General features: G+C 42.4%; 1 protein-coding gene across 5 annotated transcripts in view; it reads left to right on the top strand.

Annotated features, from left to right (window-relative positions):
* fat1 (FAT atypical cadherin 1) overlaps window positions 1–21,890 on the top strand; it is a 71,268-nt gene extending 49,378 nt beyond the window's left edge. For 2 of the 5 annotated variants that reach the window (XM_022738089.1, XM_022738088.1), the window contains 16 exons: window positions 1,156–1,389; window positions 4,536–4,922; window positions 5,607–5,821; window positions 7,318–7,455; window positions 7,690–7,833; window positions 9,333–9,530; window positions 10,238–10,843; window positions 11,896–12,118; window positions 12,217–12,348; window positions 12,438–12,595; window positions 13,647–14,115; window positions 14,693–14,846; window positions 15,289–15,399; window positions 15,534–16,177; window positions 17,121–17,258; window positions 20,254–21,890. In XM_022738089.1, the coding sequence (XP_022593810.1) occupies window positions 1,156–1,389; window positions 4,536–4,922; window positions 5,607–5,821; window positions 7,318–7,455; window positions 7,690–7,833; window positions 9,333–9,530; window positions 10,238–10,843; window positions 11,896–12,118; window positions 12,217–12,348; window positions 12,438–12,595; window positions 13,647–14,115; window positions 14,693–14,846; window positions 15,289–15,399; window positions 15,534–16,177; window positions 17,121–17,258; window positions 20,254–20,933 (4,631 nt within the window). In that variant the 3' untranslated portion in view covers window positions 20,934–21,890. Of the gene's footprint in view, window positions 1–1,155; window positions 1,390–4,535; window positions 4,923–5,606; window positions 5,822–7,317; window positions 7,456–7,689; window positions 7,834–9,332; window positions 9,531–10,237; window positions 10,844–11,895; window positions 12,119–12,216; window positions 12,349–12,437; window positions 12,596–13,646; window positions 14,116–14,692; window positions 14,847–15,288; window positions 15,400–15,533; window positions 16,178–17,120; window positions 17,259–17,554; window positions 17,618–18,688; window positions 18,744–19,175; window positions 19,212–20,253 lie in introns of those variants that run through there. The other 3 variants (XR_002664921.1, XM_022738086.1, XM_022738090.1) reach the window with 3 other exon arrangements.
* Window positions 21,891–26,831: the final 4,941 nt, after the last annotated feature.

Below are 26,831 nucleotides of genomic sequence, written 5' to 3'. Positions count from 1 at the left end.
ATGTTTAAGTCTTTCATCACTCACGGCCCTCTGCTTCGAGTCACAAAATGAAAAAGGCAGCTCAGCATGACAGCAGTCTTACATTCTATGTTCTTAAGATTCAGGAATTGTGATCCTTCTGCAAAATGTAAACTTTTTTATATTTGTGTTTCTCTGTGTGTGGGTTTGCAAATCATCATCATCCATGAAGAAGGCCAGCAAGTTTTCTTTTGCCCAGTTGTTATTTACTTATTCGTTTTTTAAAAATAGCCAAGAATATTCTCCTGCAGGGCAACTGAAAGAGCCACAGTGGCGCCAAAATACAGAGTCTAACACTTCAATTGAATTGCTGCAATACTTGCCTCCAAATAATGTCTTCTGGGAGACCTTCTAAATGAGACACCCCAGCTGGTTGCTGGGATGAAAAAAGAAAGAAGGAAAAAGGAGAGAAAAAACAATGCTAGTTAATCACCACCAACCTGTTTTTAAAACAAATGCAAAGTAAAATCATTAAAGGACAAAACAAACTAAGCCAGCAGATTTAAACAGCCATGCAACACATCTGCTGTTGCACAGGATCCCTGAGCAACAGCAAAATTCAGCCTTAATATGCTGAGAGACTGACACCAAGACAGACAATAAGGCAACAATGCCATCCAGCTGTCATTTGACTACACTCAGTATTAAGTCTCTAGCAGCAGTGCTACTGTTATGGAGAGGGAATGTTTTTTTTTCTCGGTGCAGACAAGTAGGATTATTGCAGATGAGGACCGCCAAGAGGCCCTGGAGTTTTCCAGAGAGGCTGTGGTAATGTTGGCTGCCGCAATTCCAAGCTGATCTTAGCTGCCAACACTGATGTTTTCCTTCATCGCCCCACTCTCTTTGCCTTTTTCTCCCTCCTCTTGCGCTCCGATTACTTATTTATTCCCCCCTCTTCTCTGTCTTGAAAACCATTAGTTGTTTAGATGCTTTTGACTTGGTTAGTAGACAGTAGGCGAGGGGGTTACAGTGTTTTGTTCTCTTATACACAAACTTAGTCTTGTGATTAATTGCACAGATTGTATTTTTGTCTATCAAGGGAATGGCTTCGTTATTATTATTTTTTTACACTCTTCTGGGAGTAGAAGGGACATGTCTCTGTGTATTTTGTTCAAAATAGTTCTGTCTCACCTCCAGGGGAGTTGAAGACCTTACAGCCCCTGGACCGAGAGGAGCAAGACGAGCACAGGTTCAAAATGCGGGCAGTAGACGGAGGAGGGCGGTACTGCGAGGCTGACATCCACATCACCGTGGAAGATTTCAACGACAACCCTCCGCAGTTCTCGTCCGATCCCTACACCTTCACAGTCTTCGAGAACACAGAGACGGGCACATACGTGGCGAAACTGCAGGCAAACGATATCGACAGTGGTGAGGAACTTTATTCTCAGGCACAATTTTTTCACGACCTTGTACTACGACCTTGTACTCCACCAAAAAAATCATTCTGGTATTTCAATTTCTGATGCGTAGTAGAGAAAGTGAATACAGCACCTACTATAATGGATTCAGTTCAGTGCTTGGTCATCACGATAACTGGGAAATCTTTGTTTTTGAGGTAGACAAACAATTAGTAATCATTATGATATGGGTCTTAATGTCATTTTTTCCGTTTGAGTTCTTCTTTTGAATACTTTAATATTTTGTAGCTGCTGTAACGTTACTGCCACGGTGCACTGAATCAATAAGTATCAGAATTATGTTTTAGCTAAACTTTGGAGACGCTGGGAGCTCTCAGGATAATCGGTTTCCATTCAGTCTTAGTTTCTGCTGAGGCAATAGAAAGTTAATTATGAGGCAATACGCTCACAAATGCCTGTACATTATTCTTCAAATGCAATTAACAGCATCCCAGTTCATTACTCAAAGTCACAATAAAATAGCAAGCACTTATAATTCAAGAATACTTTAAACCAGCTTTTTTAGATTCATGGTATACTGTATGCATATGTGTTTTGGCTCAGTGCTGACTAACAATGCCCAGGTTGTTATCTTCCCATTATGCAACTGCATTACACTAAATGGCAAGAGGGAGGGATAACAAATGTGGAATTTCATGAATGATAAACCCCTCAAATTAAAAGCTCCATTACACTCTAATGAAATTCTTCTCTCTTCAAGCTGAATCCTCAAAAGGGATAATTGCAATTTTCCATTTGCCTGGTGCAAAGCCACCAGGCCTCATATTTATCTCAGGCGTCTTCACCTTTCAGCAAAGCATTGCCTACCAGTGAGAGGTTTACACGTGGGTAAGACTGAGATCTTAAAGCCGAGCGATTTAACAGTCATTTAAACTCCTTGAGACTTAATCCAGGAATCGTTTGGACCTTCCGCTCCAGACTACAGCTTTAGTTTAGCGGGGAGGAAGCAGGACGTTCTAGCTTAAAGAACCATTTCAGCCTCTTCCCTGTCAGAGAATCAACACCCTCTCTTTCTATTTCCCCCTTTTTTCCGGTCCCTCATTTTGGATGGACTGACAGCCTGACATAATGAAAGGAATGCCAGAATTAGGTCCCTCAGAGAGGAACATTAAATGGTAAAATTGGAAAGAGCAGGTATTAAGATATTTCTTCCCTGAGGCTTTGCTGGCACAAAAAGCTTCACATTTTGAATATCAAGGATAAGGGTACTTGAAGAAAGGGGGGAGAAAAAAGGTGCTCCCTGCAGTTTAGCCAGGAGCAATAATTATTTAGAGTTACACTGAGTTGAAGCAGAGGGGGATTTGATTAGTATTTGTCTCACACTCACGGATATCGCACATTGAGAGTTCTTTTTTTTTGTGTGTGTGTGTGTCTAGTATTTTTTGATTTAGGTGCAGGCTTGAAGCACAACTGGCAAGTCCCACACAGACACACAGAGAGTACAAGAAAAATAGACGTTGTAGCTTTGACCCAGTTCACTCAGGCTCCAGTCAACTGTCTTGCAGCCAACCATCAAAATGCGAAGCCTAATGTAACCCTCCCCCTAAGAGAAAAGAGTTGCTTTATCTTGCATCGATATTTGACTTTCCATGTCTCTGTGTGGACTCGTTCTTGGCACTAGTTGCTGTGTGCCACAGCCCTCTGCGATCCGCCTGCCCATTTGGCTGGAAGACGTTTGATAGTTACCCACATCGCTGCTCCTCAGTTCAGCCTGCTGCTACAATCTCTGAGAGGCAGCACTTATCAGTGTGGAATGGTTATGAACCAGACAGACAATCAGACCCAGACTGGTGCCCTTGATCTGTGATAAACTAAAGTTATGCGAGTACACATTCCTTCTTTAATTCTGCTCTGACCTTTATCACTCTGCCCGGATCTGTCTGTTTCCCTTCGCCCTCTGCACTGCCTTGCTGTTGTTATTTTGCTTCATTTGATTTTTCATGCCGCTTCATCGTAAGGGAACTGAATCATTTTCTGCTTTGTCCACTTCTCTGTGCCAAGCTTGTTCTTGACAGTCTGGCATCCAATTGAAGCTAATGAAAAATATGTCTTAAAACTACAGATGTCCACAAAATAAAGTCTGAAAACAGCCAGCAGTTAGTCTGCACTGAATAAATGTTATGTACAACACTCTTTGATATAGAGCTGTAAGTAAAGCTTATTTTCATTATTAATTAATCTGCTACTTTTTTCTTTATTAATCCAATGAATCGTTTATTTAGAAAATAGCATAAATGCCTATTATAAGGTTTAGGAGGTCAAGTTGATGCATTACCAAAGATATTCAGTTTACTATCATACATGACAAAGGAGATGCCAATTAATCGACTGTCAGTCGACTAATCACTCTGCTGTAATATTACATGATTCAGGCGTGAGCGTACAATCATAATAGCATGCACTAAGAAATATAGCCAATCATAATTCAACACAATTCTCTTAACACTTCTCCACCATTAAGCAGTTGTCACAAAGATGATCAAACCAGATTAAAGTGATTGGAAAGCGTATAAGCAGGGCTCCCCACGGTAGTCTCTCCAGCCCGATAATGAGATCCATGGAGGATGGGGGGTGGGGGGGGACTTACCTGATAAATGGGAATATAATAGCATATTTCAAACGGAGGCCACCTGCAGAAAGGCATTATGATTATTATTGTGATCCGTCTCTGTCTTGTTGCTGGGAGCGTCTTGCTGGTGGGAGGACATGAGTTATGGGGATGGCACGGATTAGACGTTTACAGCTCCTGCTTTATCAGAGGCTGTGTGAAAGATGGATGCTTTGGAATGAGAATAGAGGTTGACGATTTTAATCAGTCTAGGATCAATACGTCAATATAAGAATTGATATGCTTGTTTTAAAGGAGTGTTTCTGTTGATGTGGCCATCAGGCTTATTGGTGATGATAACACTTCACTCAGCAGCCTAATTGTTTGGATGTGGATAGTCTGTTCAGCAACAGGAGAGGTCAGACACTCAGACAGGTTGTAAACTGAGAGGTATCATATCATAACTACTCTGCCAAAATGCAATAAAAAAGATCCATGTTGCACAATAAAAAAAAACAAACTAAATTGTCCTTTTTCTTTCATTCCAGGTCTCAATAGTGACATCCTCTACTCGTTAGTCAATTCCGCTGATGGATATTTCTCTATTGACGAGCACACTGGTGTAATAAGCCTGGAGCGTCCCCTGGACCGTGAGGTGCAGTCGGTGTATGAGCTGAAAGCCCGCGCCAGCGACCAGGGTTCGCCGCGTCTCTCCTCGCTGTGCCAGGTGGTGATCTCTGTCCTGGACATCAACGACAACCCACCAGTGTTTGAGCACCGTGAATACACAGCCACCGTGTCCGAGGACGTGGGGGTGGGCACACAGGTGCTCAGAGTGCAGGCCGCCAGCCGGGACACGGAGGCTAACGGAGAGATCTCTTACAGCATCATCAGCGGGAATGAGCACGGCATGTTCAGTGTGGACCCACGTACAGGTATGTGGTAGCATGAAATAGATTACTTGTATTGTGCTCTCAGCTTTCTGCTATCACTAGCACTGCACTACTTCCTGCACAATTAAATTTGATAATGAATTCTAAAAACTTAAATTTAATTTTAATGAATTTAACAAATTCAAACATGATAGGAGAACATATCATGACCACAGGATTAGATATCTGGAGCGACGTCGCCCATACCATTACATTGTTGGCAGCTGATGTGGACAAAAATGGCAGTATCTCTGACACTTTAGCCTTTTTTTGGACATTTGCAAACAAACAAATAAAACTCACTCAGAACTTTCAAAAGCAACACCTTGTTTTGTTTCAGACTGGATAACTGCAGCGCAGCACCAAAGAAAAAGAATAGGGTATTGTTCTGTTGTCCAGCTGCAAGCACTAATGCAAGTTAAAGGAGCTGAGCCAGGCCAAACTTTTGAATTTCAAATGAGAGCTAGTGACGGATTTGACTTGTGGTTTGTGTTGCATTTCATCTGAAAATGTTTGCATGTGGAAATATAAACCAGTTGACTAAAGTAATGACAGGAGTGGACATAATACGTTGTTTGCTTTATGTATATGTTGTTGCATCATTATGGTGCTCAGTAAGAATTTTCATAATGTGACACCAACACACTCTCTAACTTCCTGCCTTTTCTCCTGTCTCCATGTCCTCAGGTGACATCTTTGTGATTGAGCCATTGGACTATGAGGTCTCCCATGAATACTACATCACCATAGAGGCTACAGATGGTGGCTCACCGCCGCTCAGCGACATGGCCACTGTGAACATCAACCTGACTGATGTCAATGACAACAGACCTGTCTTCAGCCAGGATGTGTACACAGCTGTTGTCAGCGAGGACACGGAGCTGGGAAAAACTGTGATGGCGGTAAGAAAAATACGTACTATGTTTACATACAGTAGGTGCTTGTTGTGGCGAAATAACCCATAATTAATATAAAAGTGCATCCAGGGTGAGAGACATGTTTCATCTCTCTCCCTCACCTCACTCTCTCTCCACCCAGCTAAATCTGTTGGTTCGTTTGCTTTCTCACTCAGTCGTTCGTCTACTCCCTCACAGGTTTTCTCCTCTCTGTCCATTACTCACTGAACACACTATCACGTATCTGCACCTGTGGCAAATCACCATCTGGTGGCACAGCTAAATTAGGACCAATGCTCTTCATGCTCACTGCACCCCTGTTCTCGAGCATTATCTGACACACATGCTCAAACAGTTTAATTAAAAGGCATTTGACTCATTAAGCCTCTATGCAAGATAAGGCACTTTCTACCTTTTGCATGTAAAAATTTCACTCCATCTATTCCTGTCTACCTCACCTCTCCTCCTACCCCATAAAAGACTGATGCTTACGGCCATTTATCTGTGTCTAATGTACCTGAATATAAATTATCGATCATGAAATTAGATTTTAATACCCACCATTGTCCCATAGTTGTAAATCTTCACTGTCTGCTGATTTCCCTGGGGATTCCTTTCAATATGTGACGGTTGGTGGGTTTTAAGATTGTGTGTGTTTCTGTGTGTGTGCGTGGTTGTGTTTGATGGAGGAGTGTGGAAGGAAAAGGTCATACGTATCTGTATGACGTTGCAACTAACGATTATTTTGATGTTTGTCAATCATCTGATTATTTTCTCTATGAATTAGTTGTTTCGTTAGAAAATCTCAACTCTGAGATTCTGAGAAAAATCTCCGAGTCCAAGGGGAAGGAAAAAATCTGAGACACTGGAAAAACTTAAATTTTGTGCACTTTTGTTTGAAAATTCACTCAAACAATAACAATGATTATCAGAATAGTTGCCAATGAATTTTCTGTTGATTAAAGTAAGATTAAACGATTAATCCATTGGTGGTTTCAGCTTTACTTTGCATTTCTCAAAAAATACATATTCATAATTAAACAACAATCAAAGATTAAGTTAATTAAAAATGTCTTTATTTTTTATTTATTAAGAGTTCAACACTCAAAAATCTGTTTAATTTGCTTCACTAGGACTGTGACAACTCACCAACAGTCATCAGACTTTAATTCAAATGTTGCTAAATCCTGATTGGTGCATGGAGGTATATGACATCACATTTTCCAATGAATCCCGCCCACTGGAAACTAGTAAAGACACAAACATAAATATAGAAATCCTCCTATAAAATAACCTGATTTGGTGTAAATGTGGCAGATAATTGTGTGTTCATGTAAAACCCCATCACTCATAGGAAGAAGCTGATTGAGAAAATAGGTTTTTAGAGCTTGAAACATATAAGCTAACATAAGCTATACAGGCAAAGGCATTAAATTGTGGGTTAAAGGCCTTATCAAAGATTGTTGATTGATCATTGATTTGATTGTTTGATTGATTCAAAGGTGATGGCTGAGGATCTTGACGGTCCTTCCTATGATCGCGTACGCTTCTCCATCGTGGACGGGAACCAAGGCAGCCCCTTCACCATCGATCCGGTCAGAGGAGAACTGAAAGTTGCTCGCCAGCTGGACAGAGAGAGAGTAAGAGAAACAGCAGATACAACGCTGACTGTACACATAGACTTTAATCCACTGAGGAACTAATTGCACTCTATGCAGAATCCAATCAGAGTCATGTCAAGCCTAATAGGAAAGCTTGTTTACCGAACTCCACTGCATTATTGCTTAGAAAAGCAGCTTTGCCTATGTATGGTAATTCTCTCTCTGTTTCTCTCTCTCTCTCTCTCTCTCTCTCTCTCTCTCTCTCTCTCTCAGACTTCAGGGTACACTCTGACGGTGGTAGCCTCAGACAATGGGGTGCCCCCTCTTTCAAGCAGCACCATGATCAACATCGACATCTCAGACGTCAATGACAACCCGCCACTTTTCTCCCAGTCCAACTACAGCCTCATCATCCAGGTGAGGGGGGGGTGGGATGGGTCGGTGTGGAGGACATGAAAATGAGGTGGAATGAAAGGAGGAAAGAGTGGGGGAGGTGCAGGGGGGAGAGGGTTGCAGTGGACACAGAGAGAGGGATTAACAGGGAGGAATAATGGGAGACTGTGCGACTAGAATGTCAAGAAGCAAGTAGGAGGATGGAGCAGTAACAGAGGTAAGGAAGAGGGAGAAACTGAAAGACATAGGCTGCATCTTAAGTACAAGAATGCAGATAAATATTTATCAGAAAATTTGAAGCTGATAATGAATGGTTGACTCTAGTACAGGGAAAACGTGTAAAGTTGAGAAAAATGAGAGGAGATGCACTTGCATCCTTGTTTGGGAAATAAAAAAAAAAAATAGGAACCAATAATGATCCCAAAGGTAAGAGGGAAGGTGATCCGTTTCCAATTTTCCTGTCTGTTTAGAAAACTGAAAAAGTAATTTATGAGATACTCTGAGAAGACACAGCTCAAGCACCTCACGATAAAAGATTGCTCTGCCCCTGGAAAAAAAAAATCCTGACTGGTTTTACTTTACTCACTGTGGAACTTTGATCAAAGTGAAGCACAAAATCACACTAAAACAGAACAGGAAAACACACACACACGCACACACGCACAGGGCCCACACATACTGTACACATCACCAGGAATATCAGGAGCGCTTTGAGTCATGACTTGAAAGAGTCAACAGCGGGGACACATCTGAAGCTCATTCATGCACAGAAAAGAAGAGACAAGGACTTAACTGTGAAACTGACGGTCCCTTTGACTGTTACTCATCACAAGCCTATTCACGGCATTGTGGACCAGCTGTTAGACAAGGGCATGAAGCAAACACCAGTACCAATCAGAGAACATAATATGAATTGACAGAAACTAGATTTTACAACTGCAAAAGTCGTAGATGGTGAGACTAAATGAAAAGTTGAAAACGATTACCGGAGTTATTCCAATTCATGTCACTCGGAACCACAAATGTCAACCACTCTGTGGTGCCAGAGGAAAGGTCAGGGGTCGTCAAAGTCATTAGGATTCATCATCTGGAAACCATGAATATTAGTGTAAGATTTTGTGCCAGTCCATTCAGTAGACCTTGAGAAATTTCTCAGGAAGTTCAAACTTGGACCTGCAGGTGGTGCTAGGGGAAGAATGAAGGATTGAAAGTGAATAGGATTTCTCCTCTAAAGACCATGAATGTTTGCAAAACATACATGACACACCAACATTTCCACCTGCTGCTGAAGAGTTTCACTTTTTTTGGCTGGAAAGAATATGGTCCCAGCAGATCTTCAATGAAGACAGTTTGAGACAGTCACTGTTGCAACACATTTCTCCCACATCAGCAGTGTTCTGTGGGTGCATATCCTCACTTCTGAAAAAAACATTTGCAGTAAAACATGACAGAACTGAACAGCTTCACGACGACCGCCTCCTCTCACCACAAAATATTAAACTCTCCCCTCTTGTATCCCACAGGAGAATCGACCGAAAGGCACAAGTGTTCTTCAGCTCACCGTAACCGATCGGGACGCCTCCCACAACGGCCCACCTTTCACCTTTGCCATCGTGGATGGGAACGAGGGCGACGCTTTCCACATCAATCAGCAGGGAGCTCTAGTAGCCATGGGGGCGCTGAACAGGAGAAGTAAAGAACACTACCTACTTCAAGCACAGGTGAGTCACAGCAGTGAGGAGAAACCAGAGTTGAGAGGTTGTATTGATTTAACCATCAAGCCACAGCAACCTGATGTATTTGTCTTTCCTCTTTTCTCTCTCTGTACCTTTTCTGCCATCCTCACTCACTTGCTATCTCTTCCTCTTTTTCCTCTCCAACTATTCAGAGTTTGTCTCTGCGTCTCCATCTTTTAATCCCGCTAAATGTAATTTGAAATACAGCATTTAGCCTTTGCAAACAACAGCATAAAAAGACTGAATTGAAACAGGCAGTATAATAAAGCTGCTGCATCAGAGTGCATCTCATATTAGAAGCATAAATAAAAGACATTTGCTTTAAGTTTGTTATGGTACGATTATGTGTGTTGCTGGCTGTTGATGTGTCACCTTAGAGGAAAGAACAAAGGAAAAAAAAAAAGAGTGGGCAGATGGGATATGAGATCTAAGTGTGAAGTCTTGTTACACACAAGATGCACACTCATGCTTGAGTTATAGTTTTTTTGTTGTTCTTGCAGAACCGGTGAACGCCCATGTGTCAGTGTGAATGTTGAAGTGCACGATCTGTATATGTTTTGATGGCTTTAATATCTAATGTGCCGACAGTACGTATGTCAGCAGTGGAAGAGCTTGATTGCCCTCTGCTGTCGGAAAAATAATTCTTGCGGATAAAAACTTGGATGTATCTCCCTTCTCCTCTCTCACATTAGGTGTCAGACAGCGGCAAACCTCCGCTCTTCTCCACCGCCTTCATCAGTGTGCGTATAATCGAGGAGAGCGTCTACCCCCCTGCCATTCTTCCCCTGGACATTTTCATCTCCACCGCTGGCGATGAATACCCCGGAGGTGTCCTGGGCAAGATCCACGCCACTGACCAAGACATCTACGACACCCTCACCTACAGCCTCGCCCCTTCATCCACCTCCTACTCCTCGTCCGCAGATGAGGGCGGTGCCTTGTTTTCGGTCTCCGCCTCCGATGGTAAAGTTATCGCCCTGCGGCCTCTTGATGTGGGTCACTACCCACTCAATGTGACGGTGACCGACGGGCGCTTCACCACAGCCGCCGATGTCACCGTGCATGTTCGACAAGTAGCTCGTCAGGCCCTGGACAACTCTGTCGCCGTACGCTTCGCCAATATCGCTCCGGAGGAGTTTATCGGGGACTACTGGCGCAACTTCCAGCGGGCGCTGAGGAACATCGCTGGGGTGAGGAGGAGTGAGGTGCAGTTAGTGAGTCTGCAGCCTTCTGAGCAAGGAGATCTGGACGTGCTGCTGACTCTAGAGAGATCTGGAAGCCCTTACCAGTCACAGGAGGTAAGATCAAGCAGAATTAGCTTTTATGTGTCTAGATAATTACTAGTTTATTTGTAGTTGACGGTGCTTGTTTCGGGACTGGGGATGATTTGGGCCGCAACAACCATCAATCAATTAATTTTTTAGTCTATAAAACATGAGGCCCAAGGTAATGCATTTAATTATTTTGTTCAGCCAACAGTTCAAAAACTCAAAAATATTCCATTTATAATAAATTGAAAGAGAGAAAAGCTGAAAATCTTCATTTGAAAACCTGGAACTGCAGATTGTTTGGAGTTTTTGTTTTGCAAAATCACTAAAATGATCAGAACAGCTGAATAACTTTCTGTCGGGCAAGTAGTCGATGAATCAATGAACATGTTATGATTACATTTAAGGTTGCAACTAAGTATTATTTTCATTATTGATTAATCTGCAGATAATTTTTCCGATTAATCAATGAATCATTTAGTCTGTAATGTCAGAAAATACTGAAAACATGGCAAACTCATTTTGCTTGGTTTCTTTCTCACCACCAGTCTGAAGTCCACAGATATTTGATATACAACAGCAAAAAAAATCAGCAATTATTTGACAATAAAATGTCAGGAAATTGTGAAAAATGTTCATCACAGAATTCATGATGGCATCTTCTCATCCCACGTTTTATCTTATTATTTATCCAATACCCAAAAATATTAAATTGACCGTCATAAAAGCATCAAATCTTCACATGTGAAAAGTAGAACCGGCAAATGTTTGATATTTTAGCTTGAAAAATGACTTTTTTACCTCATGATGTGACAGTGAAAGTTTATGATCCAACTTCCTGGAGTGCAGTAAACTTAATTATCACCTCTGTGAAAAATATGTGAAATGATTAATCAGTTATCAAAGCAGTTTCAGATTCATTTTCTGCCAATTGACTGATCAGTCAACTGTTTCAGCTTATCCTTGAATATTTTTGCTTTATAAATGACTGTCATTAATCAATAATCAACATTACTGTGGATGAATTTTCTATTGATTAACAGAGTACTTATCTCAGAACGGCTTTTGCTCTTCATCCTCAGGTTGTCTTCCGTAAGCTGAACTCCTCTGCAGCGGTCATTGAGGAGATGACGGGGGTCCGGATCATACGGGTGGTGCAGAAGCTGTGTGCCGGGCTGGACTGCCCACTGCGCTTCTGCGACGAGGTCATCTCCCTGGATAAAACCGCCATGTCCACTTACAGCACGGCTCGCCTCAGCTTCGTTACACCGCGCCACCAGAGAACTGCAACCTGCCAGTGTGACGGTACGCTGATCGCACCTCATATTCACACACACATATTTATTCACACATTTATTGTCTCTTAGAACTCCCATTCTGAGTGGATGTATTTTGGTACATAGGAGGCAGGTGTCCCATGCTGAACAACCTGTGTGAGAGTAGTCCCTGTCCTGAGGGGATGGAGTGTGAGGCGGATCCGAGAGAGAACATATACAGCTGTGTGTGTCCAGAGGGCAAAAAGGGCAAATGCTCTGGTAAGACCACCCCCCTCTTTATCCGTGTCCCAAGATATCTTTGTCCTTTGCTTTTTTTTTTTTTTAAATAAATGTCTGTCACCTCATAGATGGCCACTCGCTGACGTTCAGCGGCAGCGGCTACGTGAAATATCATCTGATGGAGAATGAAAACAAGGAGCTGATGAAACTGTCTCTGAGGCTCAGGACATTCTCCAGCCACGCTACTGTCATGTATGCTAAAGGAACGGACTACAGCATCCTCGAGGTGTGTGTGTTGTGTGTGTGTGAGTGTGTCTGTGTGTGTGTGTGTGTGTGTGTGTGTGGGTGTGTGTGTTGTGTGTGTGTGAGTGTGTCTGTGTGTGTGTGTGTGTGTGTGTGTTGTGTGTGTGTGTGTGTGTGTGTGTGTGTGTCTAAACCAGCCGTAATCCTACATTTATTCCTCCAGCCTCTTTAAAACTGACACGATGACCTTGCTTATCATAATTAAGTCTAGACTGACCGACCTCTCTACATTTCTTAGCCCATCTCTGTATTACCACCCAAGCATTTCCATATCAGAAGGGCTTAATAAAACACACAACCTACCCGCCTTCCTTTGGGACCATCCAACCATGTGTGTGTACCAGCTAACTGTGCTGAAGGGCTCAAGCCAAAAAAGAAGCCATTTTTTAAAAACTCCTTTCACATGAGGGACGATGGGAATGTGGTGGTGGGTTGACAAACTCACACACAAGAGCTATTTTAGTACTGGGAGGGAAACAGAAAGCAGTTTTCCACACATTCCTTTTAGAGTCTGTCTGGAACAGCAGTCTGCACGCCAGACTTTAGCCTAAAACCTGACTGGCCAGCAGGCAGGCACTTATTGTTTATCAGACTGCCATGTAAGGCTTTTAATATCTACAGTTCCTATGTTTGTTTTAGAGGCGTGAAGCAAAGTTATATTGTTGTACAAAGCTGTTTTTCTCCCTTAAAGGAAAATAATCAGGCGTATTCTCTGACAGGGAGTGATCTATGACAGCGTTATACATTGATTTCTAACAGCGACTTGATTTGATTACAAGTTTTAATGTTGTGTTAATGAAGTCTGATATACACTGAGTGTTCAGGGGCGGCTGTGGCTCAGGAGGTAGAGCGGGTCGTCCACTCATTAGAAGGCCGGTGGTTCGATCCCCGGCTCCTTCTGTACGAGTGTGTGAATGAATGGCTGAATGTGGCAAGTATTGTAAAGCGCTTTGAGTGGCCAGTAAGACCAGAAAAGTACTATATAAGTGCGAGTCCATTCACCATGTTCTCTGTATTTTCTGCCTCTGCAACAGATTGTGAACGGCCGCCTGCAGTACAAGTTCGACTGTGGCAGCGGCCCCGGCCTCGTGTCAGTCCACAGCGCTCAGGTTAACGACGGGGAGTGGCACACTCTCTCGCTCGAGGTAGACGGTAACTATGCGAAGCTGGTGTTGGACCGAGTGCACGCCGCCTCAGGCACTGCACCAGGCACCCTGCGTACCCTCAACCTTGACAACAGTATTTACTTTGGCGGTCACGTACGCCAGCATGCCTCCTCTCGCCTCGGACGCAGCCTGCCTGTCACCAACGGGCTCCGCGGCTGCATGGAGGCCATCACCCTGAATGGCCAGGAGCTGCCTCTCAACACCAAAGCTCACCGGGCCCACGCTGTTCTGGAGGACATCGTGGACGTGGCTCCGGGCTGTGCCCTCGCACCTGCTGAGAGTTGTTCCAGCAACCCTTGCACCAATGGAGGCAGCTGCACCTCGCTGCCTAATGGAGGTACATAATGTCCTGCTCAGCTCATTGCACTCACTCACATTTCCTCTGAAGCCGCTTCATTTGAATTTCCAGTTCTCCTTTTTTTTTTTTTTTGTATACCACACTGCTTGAGTACTCCTACATTTTCCTATGTCTGGAGGAGATTAAGAGGAGCTTTACTTTTCTGTTACTTGCAACAAGGGGTAGCATAAAGTCTGCTGAAGATGAACAACTAGAGGCAGACTAATTAATATGAAGAACACGTGTTTCCTCATGTGTCCCTGTGCTCTTTGCTGTTAACACAAACTCAACACTTCTGCATCTCTTTCACATTAAAACCCATAATCCCTCACCATCTCCAAAACATCTGCAGGATGTGTTGAGTTTCAATAACATCAGATTAATTACAAGAAAAAGGCCAAACAACACTGTGGTTAGCACATAACGGCTGAGTTATTGTGCTGTTGACATTTCTGACAGACAACACATCAACAGCTTTTTCTTTCCTAACTGGCTTTTGTTTGAGATTTGTATAGCACTTCAGAAACAGTGTTTTCACTTTGCCTTTTTCTTCTTCTTTGTCTTCTTCATACCACAGGCTACTTCTGTAAGTGTCCTGCCTCTTTCATGGGCACCCACTGTGAGATTGGCATAAGCCCTTGTGCCTCCAACCCCTGCCTGTACGGAGGCACCTGTGTCCCTCGTGCAGAGGACTTCTACTGCCAGTGCAGAGGGCAGTACTCAGGACAGAGGTATCACAACTTTTTCTGAACATTGTGTACAAACCTTCAGCATTGATGTGACAGATAAAGGGATTTTATCACACGTGTCTATGGTTGTTATAATAATGACATGATAGAGGTAGATAAGGGTAAAATTATCAGTATGCTCTATAGCAGTCATTTTAATTTAATATTGACATGAATACTTACTAGTAAGATTTAATGTTGAATAGTAATGATTATATTTGAGGTCGAAACCTGAGCAGCATTTCTCAAGTCTGAGGGACTCGCTGTCCTGTAATTTGTCATTTTTGTAATCATGTCTTCACTCATTTGCACAGTGATATATCCTACAGCAACATACAACATACGCTTTTCCACAAGTTCACTCCTAAATACAAATCTTTCCCACTGAAGAACACAGCTCAGCAAGATTCTTCGGGATCCTCATGAAATCTTGTTTTGAATTCAGGTGCCAGTTGGGGCCGTACTGCAGAGACAACCCCTGTAAGAACAGTGGAAAGTGTATTGACAGTCTGGATGGTCCAGTGTGTGAGTGTGAAACAGGTTTCCAGGGAGACAGGTGTGTACATTTTGAGTTCAAATTCATGAACTGAACTCACTTAATGATTTAATGACGTTTCCAACCTGACAAGTCTGTTCTCTTGCAACAGTGGTGTGTGATGTACTCTCCCCTCGTTCCCATGTATTGTCCAGGTGCCTGAGTGATGTTGATGAGTGCATCAAGAACCCCTGTGCCAACGGAGGCCAGTGCCAGAACACGTACGGCTCCTACAAGTGTAACTGCTCGCTGGGCTTCAGCGGGCAGATGTGTGAACTCCGTGCAGAGGTTCGCAATGAATTCATCTCCACCTCCTGGAACATCGGCCTGGAGGAGGTGATCGGCATTGTGGTCTTTGTCTCCAGCATCTTCATCATGGTCCTCCTCTTCATCATCGTCCGCAAGAAGGCGTGTCGCAGCAAGTCCAAGACCAACAACGACGACAAACATCCCGGAGGTTCAAACGTGCCTCACTCCTTCCTTCAGAGACCTTACTTTGACGCCAAACTCAACAAGAACATCTACTCCGACATCCCGCCTCAGGTCCCCGTGCGGCCCATCTCCTACACTCCCAGCATTCCGAGCGACTCACGGAACAACCTGGACAGGAACTCATTCGAGGGCTCAGCCATCCCGGAGCATCCCGAGTTCAGCACCTTCAACCCAGACTCTGTGCACGGTCACCGCAAGACCGTGGCCGTGTGCAGCGTGGCACCCAACCTCCCCCCACCCCCTCCTTCCAACTCAGTCTCAGACAGCGACTCCATCCAGAAGCCAAACTGGGACTATGACTATGACAGTAAGTAACTTCCCTGTGCCTTATTGCCTACCCTCTAAAAGACTTATGCGTATGCAGGAGTAGGACAAGATTATTCAAAAATCATCACTGGCTTTCCTGAATCCTTGAATAATAAGATTTTGTGAAATTCTGGGTATCATTTTATTTTAAGGGTCTATAATTCCCCATAATTTTCTTTGAGGTTTCCTGTAAAGCACGATATCATTTGGTAATAATTATAGAGAAAATAGAGACAGTATTAAATTGGTACACTTCCCATTTCAATTATTTGCTAAATTAACCTGTAAACGTTTCTACAGCCAGGCATACAATTCAGCATACAGTGTATGGACAAAAAAGTTTCTAAAAATAAATAATTAATGAATGAATATTTACTTAGGTTTAAATGGGGCAGTTCTTTGAGGGAAATTCCCCTGTAAGTCTGAAAGTGCTTATGGGCTCAACACAAGTAACTAAAGTCTATTTTAAATAATTAAAATAACAGAACTTTGCCTTTATTTTGTCTAAATGGCTCCAAATTATGCAGTTCTTTCCAGGAAACTTGTTGAGAATTGTTTAAAAAAAATTATGTACCCTTAAAATAAAGTGCTGCCCGAGTTAATTCTTTATGAAAGAAAATGATTGTGGTATTGCGTGTGTTCCACTGTGCTCCACTGTTCTGCATGAGGCATGGTTCATTACATAAATTTGATATTATAAACAAACCAGAACCAGACCATTATATTATAATCAACCAGAAAAATATGCATGTTTTACATTCACTTTCAACAGTTTAAATGCAGAAATATCCCATAAAATGGAAATGTAGCAAAGCTTGTTGCACATTTCTATACTCTAATACCTAATAATGTATTTCAACCATATCGCTATGTCCTACACAGGATGTTTTCATATCTCACGCATGTAGTTTTATGCTAAAACTCTACTGTGCTTTCTGTACTAGCTAAAGTGGTGGACCTGGACCCGTGCCTGACCAAGAAGCCTGTAGAGGACAGTGCCTGTCACCCCTATAACACCAGGGGCAGCATGTCTGAGGTCCAGTCCCTCAGCTCCTTCCAGTCAGAGTCCTGTGATGATAACGGTATGCTGCCATTCAGCTTGTTAAATCTATCTCTCCTAGTGAAGATGGAGGAAAACTAACAAGACAGCAGAGTTTGAAAAGCACTGTACAGATGTAGATGTACATGTAGGAAATGTCATTTTGCACTTTGTGATGAGTTATTGTCTTTTCTTCTTTCTTCTGCACGATTTTTGCAGCAGTTACCTTTGTTGATTTCAGTGCTAACGCTCTTTCTCTGCATGCTCAGAATGGACAGCCCAAATGGTTGCTCTGGGGTCATGTGATCTTTTCTCTTTCTTTTTGCTGCGGGGCTTCAGCTCCCATATGGATCAAATCAGTCCACAGATCCAGAACAAGGTTTTAAATAGGGGGTCCAGCCTGTAAGTCCTCAATCACTACCGGTACAGACGGAAGCAATCACAAAAACTTGTACTGTGTAATTCTCCTGGGATTACATATATATATATATATATATATACTGTATATATATATATATATATATAAAAAGGAAAAAGCATTCTGACCCTGTTTTCCATTCAGCCGGTCTCAGTTTACCTGAGCTCAGCTTCAACAAAAGGAGTTTGATGACTTACTCAGACAGCAGTTATGTTCTGTTTGAAAATCACATCTGCATATTCCTTTTTTTTATTTACAAGCATGTTCTTTTTTCTTTTTTTTTCCTTTGTGTCTGTCTGTTCTTTTTCTTCAAAACATAGCCACAAGTGGATGTTTAAAGCAAACATCAAGGAACATATCACACGGGTATATACGCATACGTTATGTTCTCCCAGCTCCTCTTCATTTCATACTTATTACCCTGTGTCATCACTGGGATATCATGTTGGGGGATTATGCTGCTCATAAGTCATCAAAACCTGCATCTACACACTCGAAAAATGAGAACGAATCCTAAAACGATTAAGAAATGAAATGTGTTGTGAGGAAGTAATTCTATTTCCTCAGTTTGTCTCCCAGACACACACTCACACACACACACAGAGGCTCTTCTCTGTGTTTAGGGTTGGAAATGCGTTTATATCTCCAGGGAATTTCACTGATTCTTCCATCTGTACTGTCAATGGCACCCCGTAGCATTCAGTATGTTGTTGTTGTTGTTGTTGTTGTTGTTGTGTGTTATCTTGCACAAACAAAACCAGACCCTCCCCCACACTGTGTCGCCTTCCTCCATTGTCTTGTGCCCAGCCATGAAACCCTCCCCCCCCCCAGACATTCGTTGGCGACACAGAAAAGCCAAAAAAAAAAAAAAGTGTGTCCAGCAACAAGGACGGCAACATCTATGGGAAGTGTTGCTTGTGCTCCCACCAACCATGCTCTCCATATGTGTTTTTTTTTCTTTCTTTCTTTCTTTCTTTCTTTTTAAATTATAAAAGCATTTGTACTAATGCTAGGTCTCTTCCACCCACTCTCCCTTCCCTTGCCTCTCACACAAGCCTCCATAGTGACAGTAATCCACCTTGTCAACTCTGCTGTTGACACGGTGGAAGGAGAAGGTACTCTTTTATTGCTTCCATCTGCCAGTAGTTTTGTCCTTGGTGTTGGGATGTGAAGTGCAGGTTGTAGAGTTGCCATTATCTTACACTGACAAAGCCCATCCAACCCTGACGTGTGCCTTTTCAGATGCAGCTGCTAATTAATTAAGATATGCAAATACTAAATTAAACAGGCACACAAGTGTTGCCTACAAGTCTCGGTATTGATCTTTGCCAACTTTTGATTACACACCTCAAGAAGTCTGTTTAAGAAAATGGCAAACCTGTTGTCCATGAATTAACCTGTCACTCTCTTCATCATTATTTGGTCTTGTAGTGTTACATTGTCCTCATTTCATTTGTGTTCTTTGCCGATTGTTCCTTCCATTCAGGTTCTAATGTGACTTGTTCTTTCTCTCTTTTCTTCTCCTTCTTGCCTGATATAAAGAGTCTTTTTTGGCTCATGATCTCAAGAACCCAAGAGGTGACTTTTTTCATCTTTGTTTGCCTGATGTACACTGGTGTTCCCCCCCGATCCCACCCTTTAACTCTTAACCACTAACCCCCAAAGCTTAAGGGTTAAACCTCCTCACTAAGGCAAAGCTGGTGCGACACTTGAGCACCTTTTCTGCATCAGTGGCCTCATACGGTGTTACGTATGCCCTTGTAAGATTATTTATTACCCCCCAGAAACATTCCCATGCATGGCTTTGATGTGGTGACAACATTAGAGAAAATGTTAATCCAAGTGTCATGTGATCAAAGGTTATGCTCAGTAACTAACTGGAAATATTCTGAGTCATGTGTGTTTGTAAATGTGTATGTGTGTGTGTGTGTGTGTGTGTGTGTATGTGTGTGTAACTACTGTTGAGAGTTTGTCACAGGATCTACAGTAACTATTTTCAAAAGATTCACTCTGACATTTAGTATTTGTGGAAGGAAGGACAACTCTGCCTTAAAGATACAGTGAAACGAAAGTTAGAAAGTCTTCAGCATCAGTGGTGTGACGTATTTCCGACTGAATTAGAACATGTAGTCCAGGTTTAATTACGAGAGAGATTGAAGTGAAATCCTAAAGGACTGATGGGATTGATTTGCAGCTGTAATGAGATACAGAGCCGTAGAGGACTGTGGGATCTCGCCCACACCTGCCTCGCCTGTGTTGTTAGATCGAACCATTTTAGCCAGCTGATGTCCCAAACACACAACTAGAGATACCCATGTTTTAAACAGGAAGAACAGAAACACTCAGAAAGTATTTTCATAGTTTTGGCAGAGAATAAATCAGGGAGATTGAATTTTTTTTTTTTATCTCACTGTCTGTGAAAAAGTCTCTCACAAAATTAAGTGTGTATTAATGAACAAGTCATTGTGTTGGTGTGACGTTGTTGTACTGTGTTCCCTTTGCATGGTGTGGGGTTTTTAACATTTAACATGATGGCATTTGGTGAATGTTAATAACCAGATGTGATGCATTGAGCTTTGGTGCAGGAACACTAATGAGTGGCTGGTTTCGTCTCTAACAGGATATCACTGGGACACATCTGATTGGATGCCAAGTGTTCAACTTCCTGGAATCCAGGAGTTTCCACAGTATGAGGTTGTGGAGTCGCCTGCCCCTCTGTACAGTGACCCAAATGCCATCGACACCGACTATTATCCCGGCGGCTTCGACATTGAGAGCGATTTCCCTCCGCCGCCAGAGGACTTCCCTGCCAACGACGACCTGCCGCCGCCACCTCTGCCCGAGTACGGAGACCGCTGTGACACGCTGCGGCCGCTGGGCAGAGACTTGGACCCGTCTGCTGCCGGCTCAGGCGGCTCGGGCGGGGTCCGCCAGCGCCCGGCCCTGCCCCAGCTCTACAGCCTTAACCAGTACCTGCCGCAGCACTCCTACCCAAGCGACGGGGGTGACACCGAGGGCCAAGGGGCTACTTCCACCTCAGCCAACACCACCCCAGCTTCTACCTTGGGCACCAGTGGCTACAGAGGGGGCTACCCTTTAGGTTGTAGTCGGGACTTTGACTCCTCAGCTCTGGACAACATGTCCATGTCTCTGTACACGTCCACAGCCTCTTGCTCGGACATGTCGGCGTGCTGCGAGGAGTCCGAGGTGATGATAAGCGACTACGAAAGCGGCGACGAGGGCCACTTTGAGCGGCTGGCCATCCCGGCGCTGGACTCCCAACAGCACACTGAAGTCTGACACTGGATCCAAACAAAAGTGCCTGAACCCACAGCTACACCTTACGTTTGCCCCTCACACACCACCCACACTAAACACACAGTTTGTGGACACACAAAACACAACAACACACACACACACACACACAAACATATACATACATGTACACACACTATGAGTCAAAACACAGGGGTTGTTGAGACTGGTTGTGAAGGCCAATCGGCTGAGAAGATCTGAAGAAGTTATGGGAGAGACTCTGTAGCATCTTTGCGTCTGCTCAGTCCAACTCCTGCCCCTCTGAGTTGGCGGTGCCATTGCTTTAAGTAACTGTCATCTCACACAGGAAGTGGATTGTCTGAAGGATCAACATTTCAATGTACAACAGGAAAAACATCATGAAAAAAAAAAGAGTATTTCACCACAATATCTTTGTTTCTATAAAAAAAAACCAAGCAAAATGTTTTTATACAAGTCCTCATTTTCAATGTAAATTTAAATGTACAGTTTTGATTTCAAAGTTTACTAGGTTTTGTAGATATTCTATGCTTTTATTTTCAAAAAAAGAGTTAAATGGTGTGACATTATCAGCCTTACTGTGCTTACATTCACGAAAAAAACAAGTGTCAAAAAAAAAAGAGAGAAGAGCGTGGCTTTCCCGCACAGTGTACTCGTAAAGTTTATTGTCTCCTGCTCATTTCAAAAAGGGTCTTCAGTGAACGACTGCATATTCTTGTGTTGTTGTTTTTTTTTTTTTTTTTTTTAATTTGTCTGTTTGTAAATTTTGACTTTGGAACCTCTTTATTTTTCCACCAAGAAAATGGGACCCAATATATTTATAGTGCAGAGTTATCCATGGACACGTGACTTTTTCAGGTGTCTATGTGTGTGTGAGCAATGCTATGGTCTTGTTAAGGTTTTTATTGAATACTGCCACAAGCTCACGCTTTCCTACTGGCAATAAATTATTCCTAAAAAATATTTCTACCGTCTCCGAGTGCATTTATTTCCAAAGCATGTTTATTAATAGAACCAATACGTTGTTAGAATACTGCTGCTGTGGCTGGTATTGAAAATAAAATAATGTAAGGCAGAAATTTTAAAACAAACTTTTAAACAGGTGGCTTTTTTTTAAATGTTTGGATTGCTGTAGTGTTTCCAAGCTTGAAGCTTTAATCTAGGATTTACGTTGCACTGCACGTACAACAATTACTTGATTAACAGATAATTAAGCTGTTACAGTTTTGATTATGGATTGATCATTTACTCAACTTTGATCTCAAGAATGATTAATTGATAGAGAATTGATATTCACTGTTTGCATCTTGTGTAACAGTAAGTAAACATGTTGACAACATGCTTTTGTTAACTGTCGTGTGTATCTGTCTCTGTTTTATGGATCAACAATTTATAGATATAGAAATAGCGGATGGTTTATAGACCAAACAATTAATTGACTATTTGAGAAAAAAGCGGCAGACTGATTGAGCGCTGCTTCAGTAAAATGAATGTAATTTTTAGTTTAATATGTGACTCACATAAAACATCACATAACTTCAATGAGGAGTTGGGTTAGAAAAATATGACACAGTCAGGCAGCCTGGAATGAGATGACATTAACAATCATGAAGCTTCAGTATTCAAGGGAAAGGAAACGGAAACTATCATGTTAAAAAAAAACGAGTTAAAGTCACGAGCACATCTTGTTTCAGGCCTCCTTAAAGTCTGACAGTTTCATATCAACTCCCTCCTCGGACTCCCTGTGGCTGCTTGTATCAATAGAAACCCTCGTTGTCTCACATGAGGCTGATAAACTAACATGACCCTGATACCTCCAGGCCGGGTCCACCACCACTACAGTCAGTCTGTTCTCTCACTGTTTGGCTCTGTGCACTGTGATGACCTGGTCGTGGTTCCAAGCAGGACTGACTGTTCTTCCTCCTGGGCTCTTTCATGGAACAGTGACCTTTTGACCTGCAGTCAGGACAGAAGAGTCAATCCCAGTCTGCTGTTATAGGCTGACTACTGTCAAGACACATCTCTCCTGAACCTCCCTCTAATGAGTCATAACTGCCTGTCTGCACAATAGTGATGCCCACTGTACCACAGGGCTGCAGAGTGTGTCCCCCACTGAATAAAATCTCAGAAAGCTAAGCAACTAGTGGCTTTTATAGTTGTATTATCTAATGAATTGATGCCTAAATATCCAATAACCCATTAGTGGCAATTTATGTTGTGCAGCACAACTTGCTGTGTCTTTTCATTAGGAGGATCTCTCCAATGATGTGAGGAGTACATTTTTAATGCGATTACAGTGCAGTCACATAAATGGCAGTGGGCTCTGCTGTCTTTTGGGATTTCAAATTGTACACATGCAGTAGTTAACTGAATAAGATAAGAGCTGCAGACTTAATGGATCATTGTAGTGGAAGAACCCATTATAACATTTATAACTGCAGAACCGATGGTTTATTATACAGTGAGAAACTAAAGACGCTTCATTAGTGGATTACTTGCGTTGAAATAAGCCAATCAATCTGCAGATATAAATGTCATTAAAGCATCACCGATTTCTCACTTTCCAATAATTTCCCAAATCTGCAGCTGTTAAGGCCATTTTTCCTTTATGCTTATGCCTCACTCACTGTTAATAACTAGATTCCTCTGGCTTCCTCATCTCTCATAACGTCAGTCCTCAAGCATCAGAGTGCACCTCTGCATTTTTCGCCCTGAGAGGCGGCTCTTACAAAGACCTATTAGTTTCAGAGCGGGAATGGACAATACTCTCTCAGCTGGGTTGCAGAAACGATCGGGGTCCTAAACTCTAGCAGTGGTGGGTAATCGAACCACCACTAATTGCAACCACTCATGTGCTGCTTAATGTCATGCTTGATGGATCCAATTAACTCTGGAAATGGCACCAGGTGTTTATATTTTCCATTAAATAAATTAAGACCTACCTTTTAATGCATTATTCATATTATAGAATCACAAATGTAATTCTGTTGGAAAAGGAGGTGTTCTGCTTCGAATGTTGTGATTATTAGCTCTCAGCTGTGGAGGCTGTGAGTCTGTAGTACAACATGACAACCACAAGATGGCAGCATATGGCAGCTCATGAAAGCTGAGGGAGGACGGGATGTTTGTGAGACCCAAGACAGCAGAACAACCCAGTGAGAGATGAGAAGTTTCATCAAATGATTCCAATCAGTAGATCCTTCTGGCTGGATAAAGCAACACAAATCGGCCAATTCACTGATCTGTTGGTACGCAAACTTGCACAGTGATTACACACTCTGCATGATCTCCCCCTCACAGCTCTGTCTAACAGTTACATTCTCTCTCTTTGACGTTTGAAGCCAGATAGTCACATTTGTAATATTAACTAAAATGTTCCATATATCTTATATATATGCAAAGCATGCTCTGGAAAAAAAAAAAAAAAAAAGTTCACACTGAAAGTTTAAAACAGTCAGTGTAATCCAGAGATTAGTTTTTCATCAATCACGCCTCGAGCTATGATTTGCTGTTTGCACAGGATGTGTGCACAAGACCGTTTATAAATGCAAACCTTGGTTCCCTGGACAATATGCAAATATTAAATGCCTCAAATATCAAGTCAAATCAAACAAACGTGTCTGAGAGAAATGCAGAGAGTGGAATAAGGTGATTAACTAGCGGCTAACGTGCTGTTTAAATATGTCTACACAGTAGTGAATGTCGAGGGGGGAAAAAAAAGAGAAATCGACCTCCCGAGCCTGAAAATCTGCCGAGTCATTCATGAAAAATTGTGCGGAGATTCCCCCTCAGACCCATAAATGTCTGATCTTTACAGAGAAACTCAGAGCTGTTATTAACATCGACCCACCTCAGCTGTCTGCCCCAGAATTATTCCCCACAGACAGACAATGCAGACAGGGAGAAACGCTGAGCTGCTGTGGGAAAACAAAGACACTTGTTGAGGTGGCCTGGTCACAACAGAAGCAGCAGGTATAGAAATAAGGCGAGGGTGGCTGCCATGCCAATCTGAACTGTATTAAACCTCTCAGTAATGACATGTTTCATCGTGGAGGAGCCATTCTGGCAGAGCTGTGTATTTATTTGTTTTGTTAGAAGATTTTTCCTAAGCCTTAAAAAGCCAATTTTACACACAATCTGTTTACTTGTCGGTAAAGTTAGTACAGTTAAACTTTTGAAATCAGGACTATAATGTCATTTGTGACTTTGGCGGAGCTTTGTCAAGCCTGAGAAAATAACCCAGATGGTGTCATAGTGATGTCATCAAGGGGGTTACAGAAGCCCACTTCAACCATGTGACAAATCTAGCAACTTTTTTGGCTGACATTAGCTCCTTTCTTTAAAGACAGTCATCATTAATCATCTGTGAATTGCCAATGTTCAGTTATTGGCAGAGAGCAGCACTTTTATTAACCAATCATCAGCCAGACAGAAATGTGAATGTGCTCCTAATGACCGAACTCCAAGCCCCGTCGTTAGCTCGAGGTGCTGCTTCATTTCTGTTCTAAATGAAATAACTCCACTACTAAACTTTTACTTGCTAACTTATTAGATAAGACAAAAGTTTACAAGGGTTAGTTTTTTCAAGGTCTACAGCCTCGCCCACAGGAAAGTAAGACTATTCATAGCTAATAATAAATCTGCTAGGCTGGGTTTCATTTCATTTTGTGAAAGCATTTTCAGTCTTTTAAAGACCCCCTCTGATGAAAATCAAGTGTTTTACCTTGTTAATGGTCCACGTGATGTTTTATTATATAATACAAGACATATCATGAGTGAAATAAGCAGTCAACGCCATGACTATTTCCACCTTGAAACTACATTGAATCAAAAAACCTCATTCAGACTGGCACAGTTTCAAATGTCACGAATCTAAGGAACCGATCCGGTCAACTTGTGTGGTGGTGGTTTCCATAACATACAACATGAACAAATAAAAGATGCTAACAATGCTAACCTTTTTGGTACGCCTGCTAGTCACCCATTTTGGTGCACAACAGACTGCTCATCTGAGTCTAGGTCTGACTGAGGCTCACATGTGTCTGAGGCTCTCCGATGTTTCTTCAAACACTAACTATCTTCATATGCACTGCTCTTTCACCTAGCATTAGCAGCAGTGGTGGGCCAGGCACGAGGCCTGTTCCAGAATTTCTCAGAAAGGAAGTAGGTGTAGAATGTGCTTCCAGCCCCTTTTCAGAATATTTTTCTCCCTATTTATGCGCGGAAAACTATTGGGGGTTTAAATGTTTTTTATAATGAATAATTTTGTATACATTTAATTATAACACATGAAAGAAAAACACACACTGCCATTGTACAAACACTAAGGCAGAGGCACTAAGGACAGTCCAACTTATACATTGTTATGACAGAATTTTATTAATATATTTCATTTAATCCTTTAAACTTTCAACTTTATGGAAGTGCAATAGTAAATCACTTGAGTTCGAATAATCTACAAAACACACTGCACTGTTAGCGGTCTGGGGCAAATGAGTTCTTTAGTTTAACTCTCTGGGGGGTCGATGAATTACAACAAAAACAACAACAAAAACTATTTGTCTGTTCCCATTCATGTAAAATAATCAGTTACTGTATTGTTACGTGTTTATGCATAGTCATAAGCTGTGAGAAAACGTGTGTGTGCATGTGCGTGAGAGAGAGAGAGAGAGAGAGAGAGACACACGCATGCAGAGACCACTGACCCCAATAATCCTCTTTCTCCCAGCATACACATCTCTTTCCTGGGTGGAGCTCCGCTGTTGTCATGGCAACCAGCGGAGTGGTGGAGGAGGAGGGGGAGGAAGAGGAGGAGGGAACAACGGCAGATAAAAGCAAACACTCTTGTTTCTCTGTGGGATGTAGTGATGACCAGTGAAGCGGCAGAGACATGCCGGGGCTGTG

Source organism: Seriola dumerili, unplaced genomic scaffold (assembly GCF_002260705.1).
Source record: "Seriola dumerili isolate Sdu_G_001 unplaced genomic scaffold, Sdu_1.0 BDQW01000035.1, whole genome shotgun sequence".
Taxonomy (NCBI): domain Eukaryota; kingdom Metazoa; phylum Chordata; class Actinopteri; order Carangiformes; family Carangidae; genus Seriola; species Seriola dumerili.
The sequence above is the reverse complement of the archived record's forward strand: the minus strand, read 5'-3'. Positions and strand labels throughout refer to the sequence as shown.